The following is a 25,000-nucleotide window of genomic DNA, read 5'->3' as shown; positions in this document are numbered from 1 at the left end:
GCTGAGCCACTTAACGTGATAAATTGCACGCTAAAAAGCCTTAAAAAATGTTACCTTTTTAAGAGGATTTACAGGTGAGAAAAAGGGTGTGAAATGCACAATTTTTTTCCAACGAAACGGTGCATTTTACAGTGGAATAAAATACAATAGCATAAAATGCAACGTTGATTCAAACCAATAGACTACAAGGAGTCATATTTGCGGCCCTTTTGACCTTTCACACGCACGCACACACACATACACACACGCACATATATACACATACACACATACACATATTTTCAAGCACACACAACCCCCACACATACACAATCCTAAGGCTTACTTGTCCATGTTGTATCCATCTAGTTTGGAATCTACTCAGAGCCAACGGAGGTGACAACTGCAGCAGGACCCCCGGGCCAGTGTGGGGCGCCACTCATCACCCTCACCAGCCACACCTGCCTGACACTCAGCTGGGAGGTAACACAGCACTCACACACACACACACACGCACGCACGCACGCACGCACGCACGCACGCACGCACGCACGCACGCACACACACACACACACACACACACACACACACACACACATGGGTAAAAAAAACAAGGGATTTTAGAAACAGCTCGAGTAATGAAACATCCCGGCTGAGGCCCTCTTCATCTAATGAGCCAATCACGTTTCAGTTAAACCCCCTGCCAACAAAATGATATTGGTCCAGTCGGTAAGTAGCAGGTGTAAAACCAGGGAGTACAATCCTTTAACCAACCCTCCTGTTTCCATCCATCCACAGTAAATAATAGCTCCACAACCATAATAATAACATCATAACAAAATAACTAAAGAACGGTGGCTGTTGATGGCAGAGAAGGTTTCTGAACAGGTGCTTCTGAACTTGGCCCAGGCGCCACAGGCCAGTCTCACGACGGGTCATCAACCACTGGAGCAGGAGTGACGCACGAAAAACAGCCATCAGGGGGGGGAGGGAGGGGAGGGGAGGGGAGGGGAGGGGGAGATTCAGAGTGGGACGGAGATGGTAAACGGGGAGAGTGAGATGGCTTCGTAGAGCGATAAAAGGAACTGCATGTGGTCAGCACTCGACGGAACACCGCTGTGTGGCTGCAGTCGATTAATCAGAAAAAACTCTGCATGATAAATATCTGAGACTGCTTCTCATCTTGTTGTGTGGTGGAACTGCGTGTGTATTGATCTGCGCGTGGACTTTTGTCCAGCGCCATTTGTTTGGCCAGCACTTTCCCGATGCCTACATTGGCTATTGATTACACTATAAAAGGCATGCTTGTGATTTTCAGGATTTTTTTTGGTATTCAAAGAGTATCTGTGGATACCTATTGTATTTCTAGTTATTAGGTATTCACAGAGTATATGTGGATCCCTATTGTATTTCTAGTTGTTAGGTATTCATAGAATATCTGTTGATCCCTATTGTATTTCTAGTTATAAGGTATTGTATTTCTAGTTATTAAGTATTCACAGCGTATATGTGGATATGCTCTATGGCCATGTCTCTATAAATGTTAGATAACGAATTTTGTAAATTCATCAAATCACACCCGGCCAAACAAGGTCGTCTCAATACAAGGGGATCAGGGTCCAATCAAAAGAGTTCGATGGACGGGGGGGGAGGGTGAAGGATGATGGATTAGGTTCCAAGATGGCGGTTATGAATTTGACGGGTGTGGACCAGACTGTCGGTGTTGATTGGGCTCTGTGTGTGCTCTCCAGAGCCCCGAGGGATCCGGCGCCGACATCTCTGAGTACCGGCTGGAGTGGTGCCGGGAGGAGGAGCCCATGGAGGTCATCTACTCGGGCGTGGCCACGCAGTGCGAGCTCTCGGAGCTGACGCCCGCCACATCGTACTGCTGTAGACTACAGGTGACCGCGCTGCACTCGGCTCACACACGCTGTTATATATCCACTGCACTCACACACACGCTGCTACATGTGAACATACACTCCGCTCACACACACTGTTATATATCCACTGCACTCACACACACGCTGCTACATGTGAACATACACTCGGCTCACACACGCTGTTATATATCCACTGCACTCACACACACGCTGCTACATGTGAACATACACTCCGCTCACACACACTGTTATATATCCACTGCACTCACACACACGCTGCTACATGTGAACATACACTCTGCTCACACACACTGTTATATATCCACTGCACTCACACACACGCTGCTACATGTGAACATACACTCCACTCACACACACTGTTATATATCCACTGCACTCACACACACGCTGCTACATGTGAACATACACTCCACTCACACACACTGTTGTGTGCAAACTTACAATCCACTCACACACACAGTGTTATATGCTCCACTTCACTCACACACAAAACGTTCAAGGTAAAAAAAGGATTTTACAGGTCCTTGATCCAAATAGGTTCAGCACGTCAAATAAGGCCCAGATAACAAGTTGTAGCATTTTTTTTTCTTTGATTTTGTGTATATATGCCACTAAAAAGGTAGGCGGATATAATTACACCAAATTACGCAGGATAATAATAATGAAATAGGAACACATAGATCAACAAAATTGTGGCTTGCTTTGCAACCACGCAAATGCTAAATGTAGACCATGCAGGCCCATTACCCAGTCCACAATGTATTTTTTTCCCCCAGGTAGGATTCAGTTTTTTTGTGCTTCTTGCAATCTGAATTTAAATTGTTCACCTTGCTGTCCCCTCTAGAGCTCAGTACAGAACATTAACTTTGTTAATAGTGTGAAAGGGTACAGAATAGGAAAGTGCTGCAGTAAGTCAAACATAATGATGTTCTCACGGCAACTTTTGAAATTCTATGAGGTCCTTATCCTATCATTTTGCTTTCTTACCCTCTCTGATTTATTTCTCCCTCCATTTTTAGTAAAACCACTACTTTGTCAGAATATTTCCGTAGATATTTTTAAACCTGCACTAGGTCACATTTCTATTGCATGTAACGACTAAATCCATCCGGGAAAATGTTTCTCTATAAATTATTTTATTCCGGTTCGCTATTGCCTCACCCACTTTGCAAAAACTGACAAAGTGCAGGTTGTGACTCCCTTTTGGTCATAGCTGCAACTACGAGGGCAGGGTTGGGCCTCAGTATCCTAATGACCTCATTGACCACACCTGAGTACTGGGGGTGGGGTTATATAAGCAGGGTTTCACTCTCCTTCAGTTGGGCACCATTTTGGTTGATGCAGGCAATCTACTGATGTACTCTTTCACATGGGTACTTTGCTTTATCAAATTCTTTCTACACATATCTTCCCAATAATCATCACCAATCATCCCAAGACATTTGTTTTGTACCATTACAAATAAATTAACTCTTTGATTTAAACTTTAGTCCTGTTTGACTCCCTTTATTATGTGATGTACGAGTCCACCATTACACGGTTTAAATGATCCATTTGTCCCCCCAAGGCGGTGAACCAGGCAGGGGCTGGGCCCTACAGCGAGCTGGTGAGCTTCCAGACCCCTGCGACCAATCCCGACCCCGTCATCTCTCTCTGCCTCCTGGACCCCGCCCCCTCGGAGTCAGACCACTCCCCCTCCACATGCCTCTACCTGAAGTGGGAGGAGCCCAGCAGTAACGGGGCGGAGATCACCTCTTACGTCATCACCATGGAGGACCAGACCATCAACGTTGAGACCGCCACCAGTCACCTTGTCACAGGCCTTCAGCCTGACAGCGAGTACAGGTAGATAACACACGCACGCACGCGCACGCACGCACGCGCACGCACGCACACAGTTCAAAACTCCATAAAAACTTCTTACCCACCTTTAGACTAGCCCATGCCAACAGAGACTCTCAGTGTAATTTTCTTTCAGGTTTTATTTTTGTGAGTTTTTCCTTCCTTCTTCACGGGCGCACACAGAGGTTCTACCACAAAAGCTGTTGTCTATTGATTCAGATGTTATGGAGAGCCTCTGTTTGTCATCAGTGTCATTGAGCAATAATCCAGTGAGCAGTAAACAGCAGATCAGGTGTGTGGGTGTGTGCATGTGTGCACGTGTGCGTGCGTGTGATTGTTTGAATAATTTCATGGAATTGAGGAGCAGAGTACATTGGGTGAGCAGTTCTTGGAACAGAGTGGGGATGGTGTGTGAGTTGCTCACTCACAAACCATTGTTTTCATCCACAGGGTTGTTTAGTGTGGCAGTGTCCCCCTCCTCTGTTGCATAGTCTCTGTAGCAGAGACAGTAATGTGTGTATGTGTGCCGCGGTGAGGTAATTCAATATGTTATTCACAGGGCATCTATAGGCTACTTGTTATCTGAATGGTGTTATTCAGACCTTTTTTTGTTTCTTTCTTTAGGTCGGTTTGTGTGTGTGTGTGTGTGTGTGTGTGTGTGTGTGTGTGTGTGTGTGTGTGTGTGTGTGTGTGTGTTTGCATACTGTCCGATTGTGACACAGAGTTCAAGCACTGACCTATTTACCCATTCAGCTAAAGTCCCCCCCGGGGAAGGGTTCCTTCGCAGACTCACAAATCGTTTAAAGCTAGGCTACAGCTAATTGATGAAAAGTGAAATGTCCTGTGTCACTACCTCCTCGATTTCTAGTTCAACCAATCATGATTAAGCATTAGTACATGAAGCGATGTTTCGTGAATCTGTTGAGGACGACTTCATTTGTGATGCCACTGTGAACTAAGGACCCCACGCACTGGGCGACCCCCGATAAGGTGTCTGCTGACTCAGTCGGGGAGAGGGGGGAGATTGGCACTCTGATTGTCGTGGAGTATGTGTCGGCTCAAGTCACACAATTTTGAGGCCCCCATTGGGTCGGAAGGGCAAAGCTTTATTTTAAAACAGTTTGATATGATCAGGCCCCGACTTGCAAAATGGGGTGGGTGCTGAGAGAGAAATCGCAGATTACGGAGGCAACGGCCATTAAGCAGTCACAATCAGCCCCGTTCCTCTACGGATGACTCAGATATCTGGCTTAAAAAATTGACATAAACCCATTATTTTCCACCCTTTAATTTTAAATGGCTTAAACTTCTGCTCATACTATTATACCGGAGCAACGCGTCCTTTTGTCCGGCCTGTAAAAAAAACAGGCTTAGAAACTGTTTGTATTAACTTCCCAAAGGTGGTTAAGTGAAGATAAAGTGTTTACAATTCATTTTCACCACATCAGTACAAAAACAGCCTTTCATTGTGTTCGCTGCATTCTACCGAGGACTCCTTCCTGCACAGTGTAAACCGACACAGTCGATGCAGGATTTTTGCAATGTTTCTGCAGGACAGGCTTTTTTCCGCCAATTCTTAGTCATTTCTTTGTTCTTAGTTATTTTCATGTGTTTTCCTGTGGTAAAACGAAACCCCACAATTCAGACTTAATTTTAGACAGTTACTTGTTTCTCATTAAATGTAATGAAAACGTGCTCTTCCTCTGACCGGCGCCTAAAAGGTCCATAGTCAGCTCTTAGAGTATTGTTGATGTTCTGCAGGGTGTACAGACTCAAACTTCCAGGTAGGAGGGTAGGGGGTAGGTAGGACTGGAACCTGGTTGATTCAGTTAATTAAGTGATTAACAACAAATAATATATTATAATAAAGCAAGTAACTCCTGAGGCAATATCACTTCATAGGGCATGTTATTCGGTCAGTAGGAACATGTATTTCAAATAAGATAGTTTTAGAAGATGTAAAACATTATATTTTAAGTAAAGAATAATGTACAGTGAAAAGACTGCCGCAGGACTGCAATGTTTACTGCTGCTCAGGACCCAGGGGCGGGAGCTTGACGTCACACATGCTTAGCTCTGGACCAATTACAACAGAGTGGGCCAGCCGACCAATCAGATTGGGCTTTTTGGGACGGTGGCCCTAATCAGACGAGCTTAAACCGGGCCTTTTTGCCAGAGGCTGAAGCGCTTTTGCAGCAATGAACAATCTGATGATAATAAGGTTTTTTTAACATTAAAGCATGTAACCCTTTTTACTATTACTCTGAAATCTCTAATAGTAGAATCAACCACAAAGATAGCGTAGATCAGCCCTTCAGCTTATTGGCTGAGGGATTGGTGGGTGCTGCCCTTTGTGTCCTGTATGTTCGTTCAGCTGCATGAATTATGAGTAAAGGTTGCAGGATCACAGAGTAAATGTCAAACCGCACACCGTGCCAAACAGTCCACATGGTTAGCTCTCCCATATGCTCATTATTCAGCTTATCGTGTGTGTGTGTGTGTGTGTGTGTGTGTGTGTGTGTGTGTGTGTGTGTGTGTGTGTGTGTGTGTGTGTGTGTGTGTGTGTGTGAAGTTGCAGCAATGAATACAGCAGTATGTACACTGGAAAGATGCCCTTTTGATTCTGTGCAGAGGGCTACAAATACTCCAGATATAGACAAAAACAGGTAACAAGCCAAAAACCTGGTGGATTGATCCAAACTAACACTAAAGACAGCTCCACCAAGGAGCCTCTTGAGAGGTTTCATCTGGTCGGCCTGGATGCGGCCTGTAGAAGTCTTGTCTGACTGTGGGTCAGTGGGGTCCAACATGTCCGCTCCTCTCCTGAGGACCAGAGCGGATATTGCACAGCCTGCTGCCACGATGAACCCACAGGATCCCCTTGATCGGGGGCCAGCAGGGGGGTTTTAGGAGGGGGGGGGGGGGCCGGCAAATGAAGGTGACAGTACTTTTTTAGTGTGTGTGAAAGATGGAGCCGGATAGCAGAGGAGTTGATTACCTCAGTGATGGTTATGTGGTAGATTTTTGAACGCAGAACAGGTGATGGCCACAAACCGAAGTGGGGGGCAGAATACAAGTCGCACGATTTGAAAATGTCAAGTAGGGCCATTTTATCGAGAGTTGGAATGAACTGATCTGAACTGAACCTCCTCTGTTCCTGTCTGTCGCCCCCTGCAGGGTGCAGATCCAGGCGGTCAACGCCATTGGCTCGAGCCCCCTGAGCCCGCCTCTCCTGGCGAGGACACGCCCCCTTCCACCGAGCCCGCCCCCCCTCGAGTGCGCCGCGGCCGGCCCCCAGAGCCTGAAGCTCAAGTGGGGGGAGAACGCCAGCGGGCTGCACGCACGGGCCCTGCTGGCCGACGACATGGTCTACACACTACAGATGGAGGACAAGAACCACAGGTGGCTCCTTCTCTCTCTCTCTCTCTCTCTCTCTCTCTCTCTCTCTCTCTCTCTCTCTCTCTCTCTCTCTCTCTCTCTCTCTCTCTCTCTCTCTCTCTCTCTCTCCCCCCCCCCCCACTTTTACTACTCGATTCTTCTACATCTCCCCCTTTTTGACTCGCTGCCTCACTTACTTGTGTCTCTCTCTCTCTCTCAATTTCAATTCAATTAGAAAATGCTTTATTCGCATGAGAATATATACATTTGCATTGCCAAAGCAGGTGAACAATAAAATAAACAGCATTATAAAATAAAAAGTAAAAAGGTCAGGTATGTAGTATAATATATATTATAATAAGTATAAAACGTTAAATACAAAATATCTATACATGTGTTATACTATAAAAGTAGTATAAAAAGTAAAATGTGCAATATTATAAAAATTACAAAAATTACAACATCTCGTATAAACATATAAATTCTCTCTCTCTCTCTCTCTCTCTCTCTCTCTCTCTCTCTCTCTCTCTCTCTCTCTCTCTCCCCCCCCTCCCCCCCTCACTTTTACTAGTCGACTTCCTTCGCCCTCCCCCTATTGCACTTACTTGCCCAACCTCCCTCTGACTAGAGGGAGCACCCTGTTCTGAACTGATTAGTTTAATTTCTGTGTCATAAAATGTACTATTCAACTGTCACCGTGTTTGCCTCACACATAGTAGGCTCTGCTAAGACTTTTCACGTTGTCGTGCATCTTAAATAGCCCCGCTAATGCGTCTTAAGGCTTACGTTCCTGGAGATGCTGTCCTCATATTTCCATACAATCAGAATTTATTCCTTTCTAGGTAGTGATTGCTGAAATTTTACAAATGCGTGCTTGCGTGTGTGTACGTACGTGTCTAGATGTGTGTATTGCCGCGTTTCCACTGCAGGGCGCGGAACGGATCGGATCGCAAAGGGGCGGTAGGGAGGGGGCGGTATAGCCCAGCTCAGTTCCGAGGTCGCGTTTCCACTGCCGACAGTACCCTTGGTGGTAGGCCGGATGTCGATCGCCGCGGCAGCTACGTAAACATCGTAAACAAAGTCTTCATCCCCAAGAATGCAGACGAACGTCTCCACCTCCTTGTTCGCCCAAGCAAGCTTTTTACGCAACATGTTCATTGTAAAGAATAATACCTCGAGGCTACTGTTTGTTTGTTTTTATCCCCGCGTCACCCGGAAGTGACGATTCTGCCGACCAATCAACGGAGGGGTGGTGTAGCTAGAATTTCACGGGACCCTTTCAGGCGTCTGGTCTCGTTTTGGGTACCGCAACGGAGGAGTCCCTAAAATGGGGCCGGAACGGGTACGGCAAAGTCCGGGTCACGCCCACTTTTGGCGGTGGAAACACGACCCGACCCGCACCTTTGTGATCCGATCCGTTCCGCACCCTGCAGTGGAAACGCGCCATAAGTGTCCACAGCATTACATTACCTTCATTAAGCTGACCCTTCAGTCCGAAACAACTTACAACAAGTATATTCAACCATCAAGATACAACCCATACAGTGCAAGAATCTTGCGAGTACATAAAATAAGAAAAAATAAAAAAGGGTTTAAGTGCTATCTAAACAGGAGAGATAGCAAATAATATTTTTCTATGTGCAGTAGAAAGGAGCGATTGAGATGGCTAGGGTTCCTGCTGTCCTGGTGTCAGTGGGGAGGTCGTTCCACCGTTGTGTGAGCCAGGGCCCCCGCAGTCTAGATTGTGTTGATTGGCAGCTTGGGCCCCCCTGAGAAAGGGAGTAGCAAGATGTTTGAGCAGGAGCGTGGTGGATGGTTTTAGTAAGTCTTGGTGATGGATGGGACCAAACCCTTAGCAGAACAATAGCCGCGTACCAGGGACCTGAATTGGATTGTAGCAGCCACTGGTAGCCAGTGCAGGGTACTGAGGAGTGGTAGAGGACTTGGGTAGGTGGAAGAACCCCGCGGGGTCAGACATTGAGGGGTCAGATTGAATGTTCATTATGGCTGATGTTAATTAAAAGGGCAGGTAATTATGTGTCTTCGATTGTTTTTGGAAATGCTCTTGAAAGGCTGAGTACCCCCAGACCCCTAACCGTATTATCAAGCCCTAGCCTCGCACACTCTCAAGAAAGTGGAATTATTATTAATGTAATCATCTCAAAACCAGCCCAGGGGTCCAGGAACCATTCAATGTGTTGATGTATGAATAAATCATGAGCTGAAGAGGAGGCCTTGTCACATGCCTGATGTTTTGTCCCCGTATCGTTGACCTCTCTCCGCCCCTCACCCCATACTGTGTAGTTACTCACTTAGTTAGAGGCAGAGTGGACCTTAATTTATTATTACTTTTATTTATTATTATTACAGAAAATCGTCATGGCAACAGAGCCCGGTGTATTTCCCTCTCCCCCACCAATCGTTCTGTCGGGTGGTAAACAAACAGATCCGATGACAGCGGGCATATCTACTTTGTCCTTTATTTTACCAATGGAATGGATCTGTTCTGGGACATGCAAAAAACCCAAATGATGTTAGCGTCTGTTTGTGTGACTTTGTTTTTGGTTTGTCTTTCCACCTTCCTCTCTCCTCATCTGGTATTCTCCTTACCTCTCTTCCCTCCTGCAATTCATCCACTCTCCTTTTTTTTTTTTTCTCTCTCTTCCGCTCTCCCACTGTTCATCTGTGTGTCTGTTTGTCTTTGTGTCCATCCAGCCAACAATCTGTCTGTGATCTGCCATCTCTGTATCTCTTTAACTATTCCCCTCAGGGGGAAGTCTAGGATCTCTTTGGTTAGTGTTGGCTTCATCAATCTATTTAATCCAGGATTCTACTTGATATCACCAGACATCCTTCGTCTGTCCTCTCGTCCATGGTTTTAATATCATAGTTATTGTTTGTTTACTTTCGCCAATGAATCCATCCGTCTTCCGTCTCTCTCTCTACAACGTTCCGTGATCCTTCCTTTTTCTCTGATGTTTTTCTATTGATCCATGGATCTATCCATCCATCCCTCTTCTGTGATATCAATGGAGGGCTCCGCCTCCCACTCCCTCCTGGGGTTACCATGGGCAACCTTGAACGTACGTCGATGAAATCCCGAGAGACCCCCGCAATAACAACGATACACTTTAGCTGACCCCTCTCTGTATGCTTTTATTTTTCACCATAAAATTCTAGTATCTGATACTCCGCCCTTATCTGGCCACAAGCGCGTGTGTGTGCGTGTGTGCGTGTGTGTGTGTGTGTGTGCGTGTGTGCGTGTGTGTGTGTGTGTTGAACCTGGTCCTGCCACTCTGCTTTGTCCAAATGATACTTACTTTCTTACTACAAAACATATTGGGGAAAACACACACACACTAACACACAAACAAGTATATACATGGCGGAGTCCTTTCAAGCATACCCCTGTCAAATGTGGCAAAAAATATCTCAGTAGGACAGACATTTACCGTGCCAATTAATATGAGAATAAAACATTTTTCGTGTGTGTGTTAACACAATAGAAAGAGAGAAATGAATGTGTGTTTTTGGAAGATGAACTTGCGTCTGCGTTCAGAATTAAGTGCTATTTGCTCTCTACCACTCACTCTCTTTCTCATTATTTTCTTCTGAACCTGCCTCCCTCTCTGCCTTTTTCTCTCTCTACCTTTCTCTCTCTGCATATCTCTCTCCCTCTATCTCCCTATCTATACCTCTCTGTACATATCCCTACCTTTCTCCCTACATCTATACCGCCCTCTCTCTCCCTCTCTCTCCCTATCTATGCCTCTCTGTGAATATCCATACCTTTCTCCCTACATCTTTACCGCCCTCTCTCTCTCTATCTATATCTCTCTCTATATATCCCTACCTTTCTCCCTACATCTATGCCACCCTCTCTCCCTATCTCCCGCTTTCAGTCTCCTTCGAGAAAACTCCATTCTCCAAGTCACACCTCTATCATGTTCTCCACTCTCTATTTTTAATTCCACCTGTCTCCCATCCCCTGATTCTCATTCTTCATTTCCTCTGCCATTTTATTTCACCCAGTCACCGTTTATCAGTTTGACTCCAGTGAACCTCCTCTCTCCAGTCACTTACTCCTCCTCGCGTCCCCCTTTGGAGTTTACTACTGAAAACAAAATGTTCCCCCTTTGTCTTTGATCCTTTAATCCGTTTTTCTGGCATTCCAGCTGGCTGCACCCCTCAGTCCATCCATCCTCATTAATCTACCGAGTCATCTCTCCTAACCGTCCGTTTTATATCCACGCATCCTTCCTGCCGTCATCCACTAGCCTCGGATCCAGATAAACCAGCCAGCTCATATTTGATTTTCTCTGGCAGCTGGTCTCCGGTTCAGACGGATTCCCAGGAGACCTGGCTTCAGGTCGGGCTAATCACAACCGTTTGATCTGATTCGGGGCGCGTTGGATTTGACTGTCTGTTGAATCCGATAACGTCCGATAAAATAACTTGACGGTGTATTTTTCTCGAAAGGAAGAACAAACAACTGCACTTAAAGTTTTTGTTGATAAGACAGATTGCCGTACTTCCCACAGGACTTGGTCAAAGTATAATTCAACCGCCTACGCACAGCGATATGTCAAAATTTCCTGATTGGTTATTGGTCCATCCAATTGCATACGGAGGGCTTTTTGTTCGCCGCCCGTTGATAATAATTCATCCATCCTTACTTCCCTCAATCTATCACCCATCCACTAAACTATCATCTTTCATCAGTTAACCGATCCATTTTTCCATTGTCCATTCAGTCATCCCAATATTCACCTATTCATCCTTACGTCATTCAAGGCAGAAGCCAGTTTGATAGTTTTTATGTTGTTTATTTTTTTGTTCAAGAGTTTGTCCTTCATACATCAGATCCAGTTGTTTCACTGGGGCCTATGCTCCCTCCCTCTCCCTCTCTCCTTCTCTCCACCTCCCTCCCCGTTCTCTGTGTGTGCTCTGGAGGTCCCACGGCCCAATCACACACACGCGCACAGTGTGTGTTCTCACCATCCGTCTTCTCCTCGATAGTCTAATTCCATTCATCTACATTTCCTCTTGTCTCACTGCTCCGCCGCAGAAGCCAGAGAGTTCGTTTTCGTTTGACCTTCTCGAAAAAAACAACCGCTGGTTGAGAAATGGACCTGACCTTCTTTTTCCTTGTAAATTTCTTAGGGCTGGAACATGTGACATCCAACTCCTCTACCTCCTTCTCTGACAGGCTTTCCATCAATCCCCTCCACTGCAAACTTCCATTACTCTTCCCCAATTCCTGTCCCTACGTTACCCTGTCCTTTCCTTCTCCGTCCTCTCCGATGAGCATTTTAAAACTCCCCCCTCTCTCCCCAGATGTGAGTTTTGATATATGTCCCCTCTCGGCACTATTTCCATAGTCCAATCCTTACCTAATTCTCTCTCTCTCCCACTACTCTGAATTTAATTCAATTACATACATTACGTTACATGACATTACATTTCATTTAATTAAACATAAACAAGCTTTATATAAACATATAAAGAATTGTGATCAAATAATTCTGTAATATATTATAATTATTTAAATAGAAAATGTACTGTATGTAAACAAAGCTCTCTCTCTCTCTCCCCCACTATCTAAATCGAATTACATTTAATTACATGCATTATATTTCATTACATTTCATCATATACCAACAAGCGATATCGCCGTGGAAAAATAAACCAAGCTCTCCCTCTCTCCCGGCCCGTCCCCCCAGGTTCGTGACAATCTACCGCGGTCCGAGCCACACCTACAGGGTGCAGCGGCTGACTGAGTCCAGCAGCTACAGCTTCAGGATACAGGCGACCAGCCCGGCGGGGGAGGGGCCCTTCACCGCCACACACACCTTCATCACGGCCAAGTCGGTCCCACCCGCCATGAAAGGTAATTTTCAAATAATAATAATCAATCAATCAATAAACATTTTTTCCCCAGCACGAGTATTAGGATATGAAAGATGCTGTTGACGCATGCATTTTATGTTTTTCGGATATTCTGTAATGGTTTCAAAATGCTGTCAGCTTGAGATATTTGATTTCTAATGTGCTCTGTTTAGTAAAGAAAATGAGTGGATAGGGCCATTGGCATTACATAATGTTTTTTTTAAACACACAATAAGGGGGACGATATTCACTGGCAAAACAAAGCTTATAGCTTGTTGAATTCTTTCAGATTAGTTATGTTCTAAAGACTGGACATTCAACCCTTCTTTTTTCAGATATCAAGGACACCATGTGGTACTCAGTTATATGTGTGAAACATGTGCAATGCGTAACCGAGACTAATCTGAAATAAACAGTGGATATAATTGCGTGTGTTCCCTCTGTCTGTAACAAAACAAATATATTAAATGTCTCCTAAACTAATCAATCACATTTCCCGACAGGCCATAAAACTAAAAACAACAAACGTGTCATCATTTAAAGACAACCCTTCAGGCGGTTATCCCTGTTGTAATTCCAAGCCCTGCAAGCCAGCTCATGTATCTGGAAGAAGGCCATATGAGAAATGTTCCGTCTAAACTATACTGCACTAAACTACACTATGCTACAATTGAATACATGCTGATTTAAATTACATGTTTTCCTTCTCCAGCTCCCAGAGTGCACCAGGTGGAGGGTAACGTGTGCGAAATCACATGGGAGACTATCCAACCAATGAGAGGAGACCACATCAGCTACGTGTTGCAGGTTCTGGTTGGACGAGAGTCTGAGTACAAACAGGTTGGTGTTTCACTCGCACTCACACACACACGCACATAAAGCCACATTTTACACCGGTGTATTTTATGATGTGTTTTTGCAGGTAAAAAAGTTTTTTAATGCCAGTTTTTCTCAATTCCAAAATGGTGTAAAAGATGCAGTTTTTGATGGCTATTTAACGTGCTATTTAACATGATAGTGCGTTAAATACGGCATTTCAAATGAGCTCCTCTTGATTTTAAAGCCAGTGATTTAAACCCTTCTTCACTCCATCAACGATAACCCAAGTCAGACCAGCTCAGTCCATTGCGGATGTTTCTAATGTTCACCGCTGTGTTCACTACACTATGTAGGCCAAGGTTATTGGGTGCTTAATCCATGGTCAATTCAGGAATCAGCTGAAGGCTTAAAATTTTTACTTCAAAACATTTTGCAGGGCTACAATAACACATAACATGTGTTATTGTAGCCCTGCATCTATCCTTGGGTTTCTGAAAAGGTTTTTTTGAATAGCAATGGCATCAATAGCATCATCACAAGATTTTGCTTTCATGGGTGCGATAAGAGAATAAGTATCTGATTTATATTAACATATTTTAATATATTAACATTACATTGAGGCAGGCAAGTCTTGATGTGCAAGAGAACCCTGATAGTGTTTGATCCCACAATATATGGGTTTAGTCTTTGCTTGATGCACGTTCAACTACCCCCAGAATGATTAAGGTAGTACTGACCTATTTCTTGTGAAATCCTCTCTTAGTGACGATATATTGATTGTTAACACAGTATGCGGTTGGAATATGGTACCCAGACACTGGATTAGCCATTTATGCTGGTTTTAGGTGATCAAACAGAACTTTGGATTTGTCAATGGGTGATAAAACCTCAATCAAAAACAAAAGATCACTGTAAATATCAGTATCATTAGCGATAATGAGGCTATGTGAATAGTTCTGTGTCTGTGATCTTCTTCCTTTTTCCATCCTATTATTTATCACTAACTCTAACTCGCTCTCGCTCTCTTTATTTCTGCTCTCATTTATTTTCTCTGGTTTCGCCCTCATTCTGGGGCGGACACATGCACATCATGTTCCTTCCTGTCTTCATCGCTGTAATGTGTCCATTTGACTTCATTATGCAGACTAGGAACAGCGAGGTCTTATGAGCCGGTAGATGCCAGTATCGAGTGTGTGTGTGTGTGTGTGTGTGTGTGTGTGTGTGTGTGTGTGTGTGTGTGTGTGTGTGTGTGTGTGTGTGTGTGTGTGTGTGTGTGTGTGTGTGTGTGTGTGTGTGTGTGTGTGTGTGTGTGTGTGGGTGGATCAGCAGGGACTTTGATAATGACAATCGATTGAAGGGAGGCTGTGTGCCAGGCTGGGGGCTCTCACTCTCTCAGCTGAAGGGCCATATTGCTGCTTCACCTGCCAAATCTCCACTCTACTATATATATATATATATTTGACGTTTATCTAACAATTCAAGTAATTCATGGTAATTAAAGCCTTTGGGTAATGATGACCTCAAAAACTGGACGGGAGGTGAAGCCTAGTTGAAAATCTTTTTTGATCAGTGTGTTTTTGGACGTTTCTTTTGGTAATTATCGTCATTTTCCCCTATTAAATTATGCTTAATTTCAGCATGAATGAGGTTGCTGATTTGCTAGTGAAGTTTTTTTCTGGCCAAATCCAACGATCACACTGTGTGCATGATGGATTATCTATGGAAGGGGGCAGGTCCCGTTCCCTGTTAACCTGGGGAGGCCCATCTGCCCTCTGAGCCCCTCCAGAACCACACTATAGCAGTCAGGGAGTTCTCATCAGCAGGTCTGTGAGTGAGCCAGGCTGCTGAAGGGATGTGTTCAACATAAACTTAGTTTTACATTTCAGGCTGACCTCCTATTCAGTCACATAGACTAAATAGGCAGTTTTTTTACATGCTGTATAATAATTTGTGTATCCATATAAGTTGTTAAGAAAGGGATACCTGGGCCGCATACTGCTTACCTCAACGAGGAGAGCGCTATGCTTTTATTTTTCAAGTGTGGCAATAACTTTTTTTGTGTTTGTCTCTCTCCCTCTCTCTCTCTCTCTGTCTCTGTCTCTTTCTCATCATTCTGTGTTTGTGTGTGTCACACTCTCTCCCTCTCTTCATCCTTCCACCCATCCCTCAGGTGTTTAAGGGAGAGGAAGCGGTCTTCCAGATCTCCGGTCTCCAGGGCAACACAGACTACCGCTTTAGGGTGGCAGCCAGCCGCCTGTGCCAGGACTCGGCCCAGGAGATGTGCGGGCCGCTCAGCCCTTCCTCCCTGTTCACACTGCGGCGGCAGGAAGTGATGTCAGCGGGGGCGGAGCTGTGCGCCGCGGAGGCGGGTAAAGGGGCGGGGCTCATCTCCAGCGACGAGCGCTTCGCCGCGCTGATCGTCTGCGTCTTCGCCGGCTTCTCCATCCTCATTGCGTGCCTGCTGCAGTACCTGTTCATGAACTAAAGGGGGCCAGGGCTCGAGGGGGGAAATATTACTAGAGGATGGAAAGAGAAATCAAAACCTACCCACGAGAGAGAGACACTACAAAAAAAAGAAACAAAAAAGAAAAAGCAGTCGACGAAAGAAGCCGAAATCAAATCCAAGATTGCAAACACTCGAAGTATACCGCTGAACGTGACGTACGTTTTATTCATAGCACCAATTCGGGTTTTCCTTGGGTCTCTCTTTCTGTCTTTTGTTCTTGTCTTTTTCCTGGATCATTCAATATATTTTTTTCAATCTCTCTCTCTCTGTATCTGTCTGTCTTAGTATCAATTGCGTGTCTCTTTTTCGATATGGATAAACATAGACGGAAGCCGATCTTTACACCAAACATCGGCTGGGAAGAACACTGATAACCAAGCCTTAAGAGAAAGAAAAAAGCTGGTAGCAAAGCAGTTGTTCGTCAGAACTGACTTGCATGTTTTACTTTATATCTTTTTTTAAAAGAAACAACATATTCAAATTAGACAAAAGTATATATTTCTTGACGGTCATTGCCTTAATTTTTTTGTGATTGTTATCGGATGTTTGATTTTCACTTCTTTTTCTGTTGTTTTTGCTGCAGTATACTACTATTCAGCCATATTCCAAGGTAGGCCTTTGAAGCTTTAGCCGATCATACGTTATTATGCAGTCCAGTTCAATTTACAGCCCTTTATCGATAACTGCAGTCTACACCTATCTGAAACAAAACAAGACAAATCAAATCACCCATCCATATTCAAAGAAAGCATGCAAATATATACTGACATAAAGGAAATACCGATTTATTTTGTGTTGCTTGAAATCACACACAAATACACATACTTTTACACACATTTATGAAACAAGAATGCCGATATGTAATGCAGACATTTCAGGCACACATGCAATGACAATGAGAAACATAGATTTACCATTAATTTACTCTTTTACTCAGCTACCAAAGCAATGCAATCCATGCGTGATGTAAGATGCTGCTATCCTTTGATTTTATATCTTCAGAAAGAATGGAAAACCGGTAAAAATAGATAAAATAAAAAAATATATATATTTACAAATATACATACCAACATTATATATTATATATATACAACCAATAGATATTATAAGAAATATATATGTGTGTATTTATATATATATATATGTATACATATATATGTTTATATATATAAAATGCTGTAGATGTATTGTAATATAAGTGATGGTAACTTGGGGAGTACGGCTTAAGTGAAAGGGAGGGAGTCTATTTTAGTTTGCGAACAGCAAAGAAATTCAGCCCTTAAACACTGGTCTCAGTTCAAGGTTTTTAAATAAGATGAAATAAGATTTCATCCGTTTTTGGTCGGTGTTTGGGATTGAAGCTCGGAATGTGATTGGCTGCATCGGAGCCCTAGCTTGCACACCTGTAAGGTTCTTTTTGGAAATACTGGTGTATGGCTCGTGCGCATCACAGACCATAACTAGCTAGACAGCTATAATACTGCTGTGTGTTAGCAAAACCACAACCATAGATGTTAGCAGTTAGCTTGAGACCCTCTACCCTCCCTACCCTATACCCTCCAAGCAGCCGGCTGACCTAGCTCTCGAGCAAAGTCGGCGAATCAATACTTCTAACTAAGATCTAAGGATTCCTTCCGCTGCCTCATTTCCTCAACGCTTCCCCCATAAGTATCTGTGGTATACTTTATTATAACACTTTCTTATTCCCGACACACACACACACACACACACACACACACACACACACACACACACTTCCTCCCGTTCTCTCTGTACATCTCTTTCCTTCTTTCTCTTGTTTTCTCTCTTCTCTCTGCAACAGGTCATTTAATTGACCAGTAATCAGAGCAGTGGTAGGGTCTGTGGCCGCTCTACGTACGCTCTGGGGATTAGAGCTAATGTTCACTAACCAAACAAGCCTTCGACCGAGCATACTACATTACCCAGAGTCTGGTTTATTTTCTGTGCCAGAGGTCTACTTTTAAACCAAGGGGACGGGGGGGACTAAGAACAAAGAGGAGGGAACTAGATGGTTGTACGGGGGCGGAGTTCCTTGTTGCTTGCCCTGCCCACATCTCCACCTCCCACTGTGATTGGCGACCTGTAACGCACCTCAGGGAAGTGGTCTTACAAGGAAGGATATCTATATGTTAGGAACTTCGTTACCATCGATGCAGTCTCTCTCTCTTTCTCGCTCTCTCTCTCTCTCTCTCTCTCTCACTCTCTGTCTCTCACTCTCTGTCTCTCTCTCTCTCTCACTCTCTTTCTCTTACCGTTCTGTCCTTTTTACACTGTATCGTCCTCTTTCCACGCTGTGCCTTGTTCCTGTTTTTGTCACTAAGCAAAGTGGTCTATCCGCTAAAAGTTACCTTTTGCCAAAGTTGATGGGAAAAAAAATTAAGGTATAGGTCTTTTCTTAGTTCTTTTTTCTTATTTATACTATATATTTGCATACAGTACTTTACATGCCAATTACAGTGCAATCGTCATTTATTTATTGTTTAAAAGATTAAGAGACAAGTGTAGTTATATAGAAAACAAAAAATTATTGTAGCACGACGTTTTATTTTCTTCCTTTCTAATTTTTTTAATGGATGTATGTTTATAAAAAGGCCAGCATTCCGTGTCTCAGTAACCCTTTTAAAGTATTTTACCATTAAACTGTCGGGAACATCATAAGCAAGATTTCTGCGTCGCAGTTTGTTACCAAATGCCTACATTCTTATTTGTACTTTCCTCACTCTTCATCGGTCGTCGTTCTTTATCTCCTCTTCTCAGTGGCCGTGATAACTGCCAAGCAGTTTTATTGTAATGCTTTAGAGACATATGTAGCAGACCTAGCCAACACAATGTTATGGGATCTATGTAGCTGCCTTTGGCTTTTGTTTTTTTGATATATTTTCCTTTCTCTGGTAGTGTTATAATGAAGCTCCTGGTTCTTCTTTTACGGTTTTAATGCCAAAGTTCACGCTTCTGGTGTCGACTCGACGACGCTGCCTTTTCCTATCGTTTTTATTTCCTTTGCATTATTTTGGATCGTCTAAAGGGTTCTGTGATGTTCATGTAAGCTGCACAGCGCCGAGACTATACCTATTGTTGTTATTATTCTCAAAAAGGAAAGGAAAAAAAACACATTAACTTGGATCTGTGATTACACTTCTTCATCATATTACCGTTTTTTAATCGGATGATTTCATTTGTATTCTTTTCCCTTTATTTGTATTGCAAAAAGAAATGTGCCATTTTTTTTATGTTTACTCACTTTTTCCCCCTAAGAGAACCTGATTTTATGTAGAAAGGTGCATAAAAGGCGAAAGCATCAAAACAATGATTTCAGGCAGGGTTTCGACAATGAAAGCGATGATTCCTTGTTCCAGGCTAGCGCTGGTTATAGCTGTAGTGAGTATTTTGTATCCAGTATTTTGCTAAGAGATGATATACAGAGATATCTATAGAGCTATAGTATACGATTGTAATGAGAAATACGAATTTAAGCGTTTAAGCACTTTTTTTTTTTAAGAGCAAAGCATTAGTCTTGCAGAGTCAAAATACCAGCGGGGTAGAGATTTAGGGTGTCAACCCCCCCCCCCCCCCCCACCCCCCCCCCCCCCCCCCCCCTTCTCCTGGGTCCATACACTACTCTGCCAAGGACATCTGTAAATTCATTTGTTATTACAACACCATTGGCATCACTGTGACATCACCAGGGGTTGATGGCATGACTTTAACTTCCCCTGGGGCGCATCTGTGCACCCCTGAATAGTTTATGTATATATATGCATATTTTTTTCTCTCTCCCCCCTCTGTGGTGGGAGGGAGATGGCAAAGTTGGGGAGGGAGGGAGGGAGGGTGGGAGGGAGGATAGCTTGACCGGTGCCTTAACCTCTGATGTGCTCGTCGTGTGTGTATCATGGTGTCTATCTCTATTGCATGGGGGGGGGGGGGGGGGGGGGATTGCCAGGAAGTGGGTGCGTGAAATGTCCTAGTGGTTTAGTAACCCAACGTTACGCTAGTTGGAGTATAATATGTTAAACTCCTTCCTTAAAGCATCTTGCTGTTAGCCGACACCCCCTACCCCTCCAACCCAACTCAAGTGAGATCATGATTGGCCCTGTGCTAGACCAGTCAGTCAGGCCAGTAAATAATTGCATTGATTAGCCCAACGTCAACCCAACGGTTATCCCCGACACCGTTTCCCGGGCTAGGTACTCCCTTACTTTTCGTATTTGTTTCATTGTTTTTGTTTTGTGGATTTTTTGTAATGTTTTTTTTTACTAGTTCGTAGACCGCCAACCTTTCTTCCCTGCTTCACGTCCTTTTGCAGGGTTTTCAAGATTGACAGACAGATTATTGCTTAGCAACTTCATGTCTGTGCCTTCGGAGTGGTCCTGGTTTTCCTTTAATTTCTTAGTTTTTTTCTTATTGAGATTTTGGCCGAGAGATTGGCGATTCGACAAAGTACAGAGAAACACAGGTATTTCAATCTTTTCTAAGCAAAACAACAAAAACAAACATATTTTTACCTCACGATTAACAATCAAGACATTCCAATGTTGTCATAGTCTACGAAATTGAAAATACAGAAAAATCATGCATTTCATGTATTGTAAATGTTAGACAATTTCATATGCATCATATAAAGAAACTGCCATATCAATTTTAATGTATAGATTTTGCAAATACTACCCTATGTATGTAAGACATAACTGTATCGGTAGCGTATATATAATATATTTATGCCCAATAAATGTTTAAATTTTTTTCTGACCTGGACATTCTGCGTATTTATTCCGTCTATTTCTCTAATCATGATCTCTTCAACACTAAATAAAAGGTGACCCAACACGATGACACAAGAGTTCCCAATTTGTGTTGTTCATAAAAAAAAATCATCTGTGCTTTTTAATTTTCCCAATTTGCGCACTATTAAGGACAGTTAGGGGAATTCAAGGGAGGAATTAAACACAGGAACAATGTTCAACATTTCCATATAGTAAGTCCTTTAGTAAAGAGCCAAAGGCAACAAATTAGATCAGTTCCGATAGTTTTAAGTCATTCTGGAGGGTGTTCCTAGCAGATTGCGCAGAATACTTAAAAGCTTTTTTTGTTTTTCTCTAATCATGATCTCTTCCAAGTTGAATCAAAAGCGACCCTGACCTCCATCCAACACGATGACACAAGAGTTCACAATTTGTGTTGTTGCTTAATGTTTTTCTTCCGTGCTTTTACATGTTCCCATTTGCAAATGTCCACTCCCAGCCAACGCTCCGGGCTAATGCACACTCCCAAGGTCTTGGGGGGCACACTGATGGACGTGTATTGGTCACTACGTTTTATTTTTAATCAGAGGTTAATCCTACCTTTTAAGCCAATTTGTCGGATCTAGCTTTTTACTTTCTCTCTCTCTCTCTCTCTCTCTCTCTCTCTCTCTCTCTCTCTCTCTCTCTCTCTCTCTCTCTCCACTCTTGTTGATTGGTATCCCACTTTCAGTTTATTAACACACTTCAGTAGAAGAGCAGTCTATTATATTAACTACTCTACTTGTCCATGAACATAACTTTTTTCCCTAACATTGAACAGTGAAACACTGATAACATTTTAGACCTGCAGTGGCAACTTTTCTTTTACGATATAAAAAATAACACATGGTCACTTTTCTATTGTTTATTTTGACAAGACATTTTCATCAACATAATAAACAAACAGTTATAGAACTGTATAATCCATTGAATAACGCATAGCCCCCCCCCTGAACAGGAAATATTTACAATGTTTCTTTAAAACTTAAATTTTATCTGAATGACATCAGTGTATATAACAGGGTACATTCATTAACATACACATACATGTGTGTTTGTTTGTGTGCGTGAGTGCGTTGGTTTTCAGAGATTTCAAGTATGAATGCGTAGCCATGAAGACTGTAGCACTGACTGCATGGATGAAAGTTATTAAAAAACAAACAGCCCTATACAAACCACACAAAGGATCTATTCACAAGTTAAGGCATGAAACTATATCACTTTTTTTAACTCCACAGTTTTCCCGTTCCTCACAGTGGAATTGTTGTGGTTTTCCCAAGATAAAGTCATTCACCTCAAATGTAAAGTCATCTGAACATACATCCCATATTGGCATACATATTATAATCCCCTCTATAGAGCAGAATAAACAATAAACTGGAGTAGGTATCTAAAGTTCTTTAGAGAAAGTTTCACAAGTATGTTTAATAATAAAAGTGACATGCCACTTGGTGAAATGGAATGAGGAATGAGGAGTATTTAACGTGTAATCCGATTCTTTAGGTCTCTAATTGCTTTTTTCATTTTGGAATTCCACCTGGGCCTGAACAAGGCCCAGCTGTCCCATTAAGGCTATACTGGATGCTATTCTTATATTATCTTTATGTTGTTGTTTTTCCCGCTCTCAAATCCCATATCTAATGTCATACATTTCCATATAACTTTAAAAGCTAGTGAACATACTGTTCCAGCTGGAATAAAAAAAAAAAAGTTAAATAAAGTGTCCCTTTAAGGAAATAGAAGTAATGATGAATTATTTTCGTACCTTTGGTACACCCACGATGACCACCATATGATAACATGTTGTTGAGACAGAGCTTTGTTTCACAGAGATAACAAGTGAGTGAAAGTAGGGTTTAAGTCGTCCGACCGCCGATGTTCTTTGGGATGTTTTCACAGCGTTATTCACCACCGAGACCAAATTGGTCCTATTCGATCATTAGGCTACTTTTTTTTTTTCAGCATTCAAATGTTTTCTTCTTTGTTCAAGTAGATCTGTTTCTCATATGAATGTGTCCATTAGCATACTACACGATATAGGCATGCATGGCCAAGCCGCAGGGCCTTCACTAGATTAACCATTCATCTCTGCTCACAAGCAGAACTTCAAAACATCCAAATTACACACTAGTCTGTTTACACTTAATATATACTGTTACCTCATACCAAGAGAATAGTTGCAAAAGACAAAACACCTGAGTCTGTCTTTCTAATTTTCTCTCTCACACAAACAAACACACGCACACACACACACAGGCACACACACGCAAACACGCACAAGCGCACACGCAAAGACACACGCACACACACACGCACACACATACACGCGCGCACACACACACACACCAACCTGTCCTCTGGAATGAAGAGCAGATATGTGGTTCAAAGTTCTACAGTGCTTCCTTGTCATCCAGAATATGATTTTATCACATCATAAGGCAATTACAGTGATCGTTATGTTCGACATATGTGTGCGGTGCTTCTTCAACTGCGTTTACTGCTTGGCGTGTTGTTCTGATTTGGGATCACCAGGCCCTAACTGGATCTGCATACGCAGTGCGCACTGAAGGCTAGAATGTTTATTGTTGTTTAATGAATACAGACTATGATGCACGAGTAGCAGATGGCACTTGCTTTGAGCAATAACTTGGATTGATAACCAAGGATCGATGTTCAGTGTTCCTTTGAGCGCGTCGTAATTCAGGGACTAGGGAGTCATAACTGAAGCCAAGCATCAAACGTTGTTCCCGAAACAGAAAAGTTCGACATCCAACCATCCCCAAAGTCAATTATTATCTTGTCTCAACACTGAGATTAAAATGTATGTCCATGTCCGAAACTTCAAAGTCATTTAGAGACTAACCGTGGACTCCCTCCAGCCTGGCGAGCAGCCCTCTCCTTTTAGGGTGCTGGCGGTGCGTCCGCGCGGTCGGGGCCCTTCGGTCAGCCCGAAGAGGCGCACTGCCGCACATCGGTATTTCCACGACATGGTGTTGTACAGAATGGGGTTGACTGCAGCGCTCAGGTAGAAGAGCACCACGGACACGAGACTGCAGTACTCCGAGAGAGCGGACAGCATCGGGGACGGAGCATCAAGGGAGCGGAACTGGAGATAGCGGCCCACGTGGAAGGGCAGCCAGCACAGGACGAAGGCAAACACGACGACCACTGAAGGAAAGAAAGAAGGAAGGGAATAAATACCAATAAATGGCGAGAAGTAAAAGGGGGATAAAAAGGAGCAAGCGAGAATATTTTCAGAATGCCATATGTATCAGGAATTTAAAAGTTTTGACTTCATTTTCAATTTCAAGTCGATCTTTATTGACTTGATTTTGCGTGTAGGGCGGCCTTGATAAAAATGCAGGGTCACCCACCTTTTCACTACAAAATTGGCCGAGCGTAAAGCATGCGTAAAAGCGCAACAGGAGTTCAACACGTTCTTCTTACCCAGCATTTTGATGGTCTGCCTGTTGCTCTTGTCCCGATGCGCCACGCGGGAGCCCATAATGTTCTCACGGTGTCTCTGCCACAGCCTGCGGCCGATGAGGCCGTAGAGCACCGTGAGGCAGAACACCGGCATGAAGAAGAAGACGGAGCTCAGCCATACCATTGCGCCCATCAGGCCCGACTCCACCGCGTAGTGCGTCATCTTACACTCCCGTGTGTCCCCGGCGCTCTCCTCCCGCTCCAAGCTCGACTCGTTGCTCCCGCCCCATACGTAGTCCCGCTCCACTCCGACCATCACGAACACGGGCCCCGCGCTCGTCAGGGAAACGATCCAGAGCAGCAGGATGAGCGCGCGCACTCGCCTCTTGGTGACCAGCGCCTTGGCCCGCAGCGGGAAGCAGATGGCCAGGTAGCGCTCGACGGACAGCGCGGTGATG

General features: G+C 43.7%; 2 protein-coding genes across 3 annotated transcripts in view; one reads left to right on the top strand and one right to left on the bottom strand.

The window, feature by feature from the left end:
* The window catches only part of fndc3ba (fibronectin type III domain containing 3Ba), a 98,074-nt gene extending 76,990 nt beyond the window's left edge, over positions 1-21,084 (top strand). For both annotated transcript variants that reach the window (XM_030357293.1, XM_030357294.1), the window contains exons 21-27: positions 349-462; positions 1,731-1,880; positions 3,451-3,728; positions 6,903-7,127; positions 12,827-12,993; positions 13,705-13,832; positions 15,982-21,084. In XM_030357293.1, coding sequence (XP_030213153.1) covers positions 349-462; positions 1,731-1,880; positions 3,451-3,728; positions 6,903-7,127; positions 12,827-12,993; positions 13,705-13,832; positions 15,982-16,296 — 1,377 coding nt within the window. In that variant the 3' untranslated portion in view covers positions 16,297-21,084. The remainder of the gene's footprint in view (positions 1-348; positions 463-1,730; positions 1,881-3,450; positions 3,729-6,902; positions 7,128-12,826; positions 12,994-13,704; positions 13,833-15,981) is intronic.
* Positions 21,085-21,966: 882 nt separating this feature from the next.
* The window catches only part of ghsra (growth hormone secretagogue receptor a), a 4,787-nt gene continuing 1,753 nt past the window's right edge, over positions 21,967-25,000 (bottom strand). The window contains exons 1-2 of the mRNA XM_030357295.1: positions 24,564-25,000; positions 21,967-24,284 (exon numbers count right to left, since the gene is read on the bottom strand). The exon at positions 24,564-25,000 is cut by the window's right edge and continues 1,753 nt beyond it. Of these exons, the coding sequence (XP_030213155.1) occupies positions 23,968-24,284; positions 24,564-25,000 (754 nt within the window). The 3' untranslated portion in view covers positions 21,967-23,967. The remainder of the gene's footprint in view (positions 24,285-24,563) is intronic.

The sequence above is a fragment of the Gadus morhua genome, chromosome 5, assembly GCF_902167405.1.
Source record: "Gadus morhua chromosome 5, gadMor3.0, whole genome shotgun sequence".
NCBI lineage: Eukaryota > Metazoa > Chordata > Actinopteri > Gadiformes > Gadidae > Gadus > Gadus morhua.
This window is presented reverse-complemented; position numbering and strand designations above follow the sequence as displayed.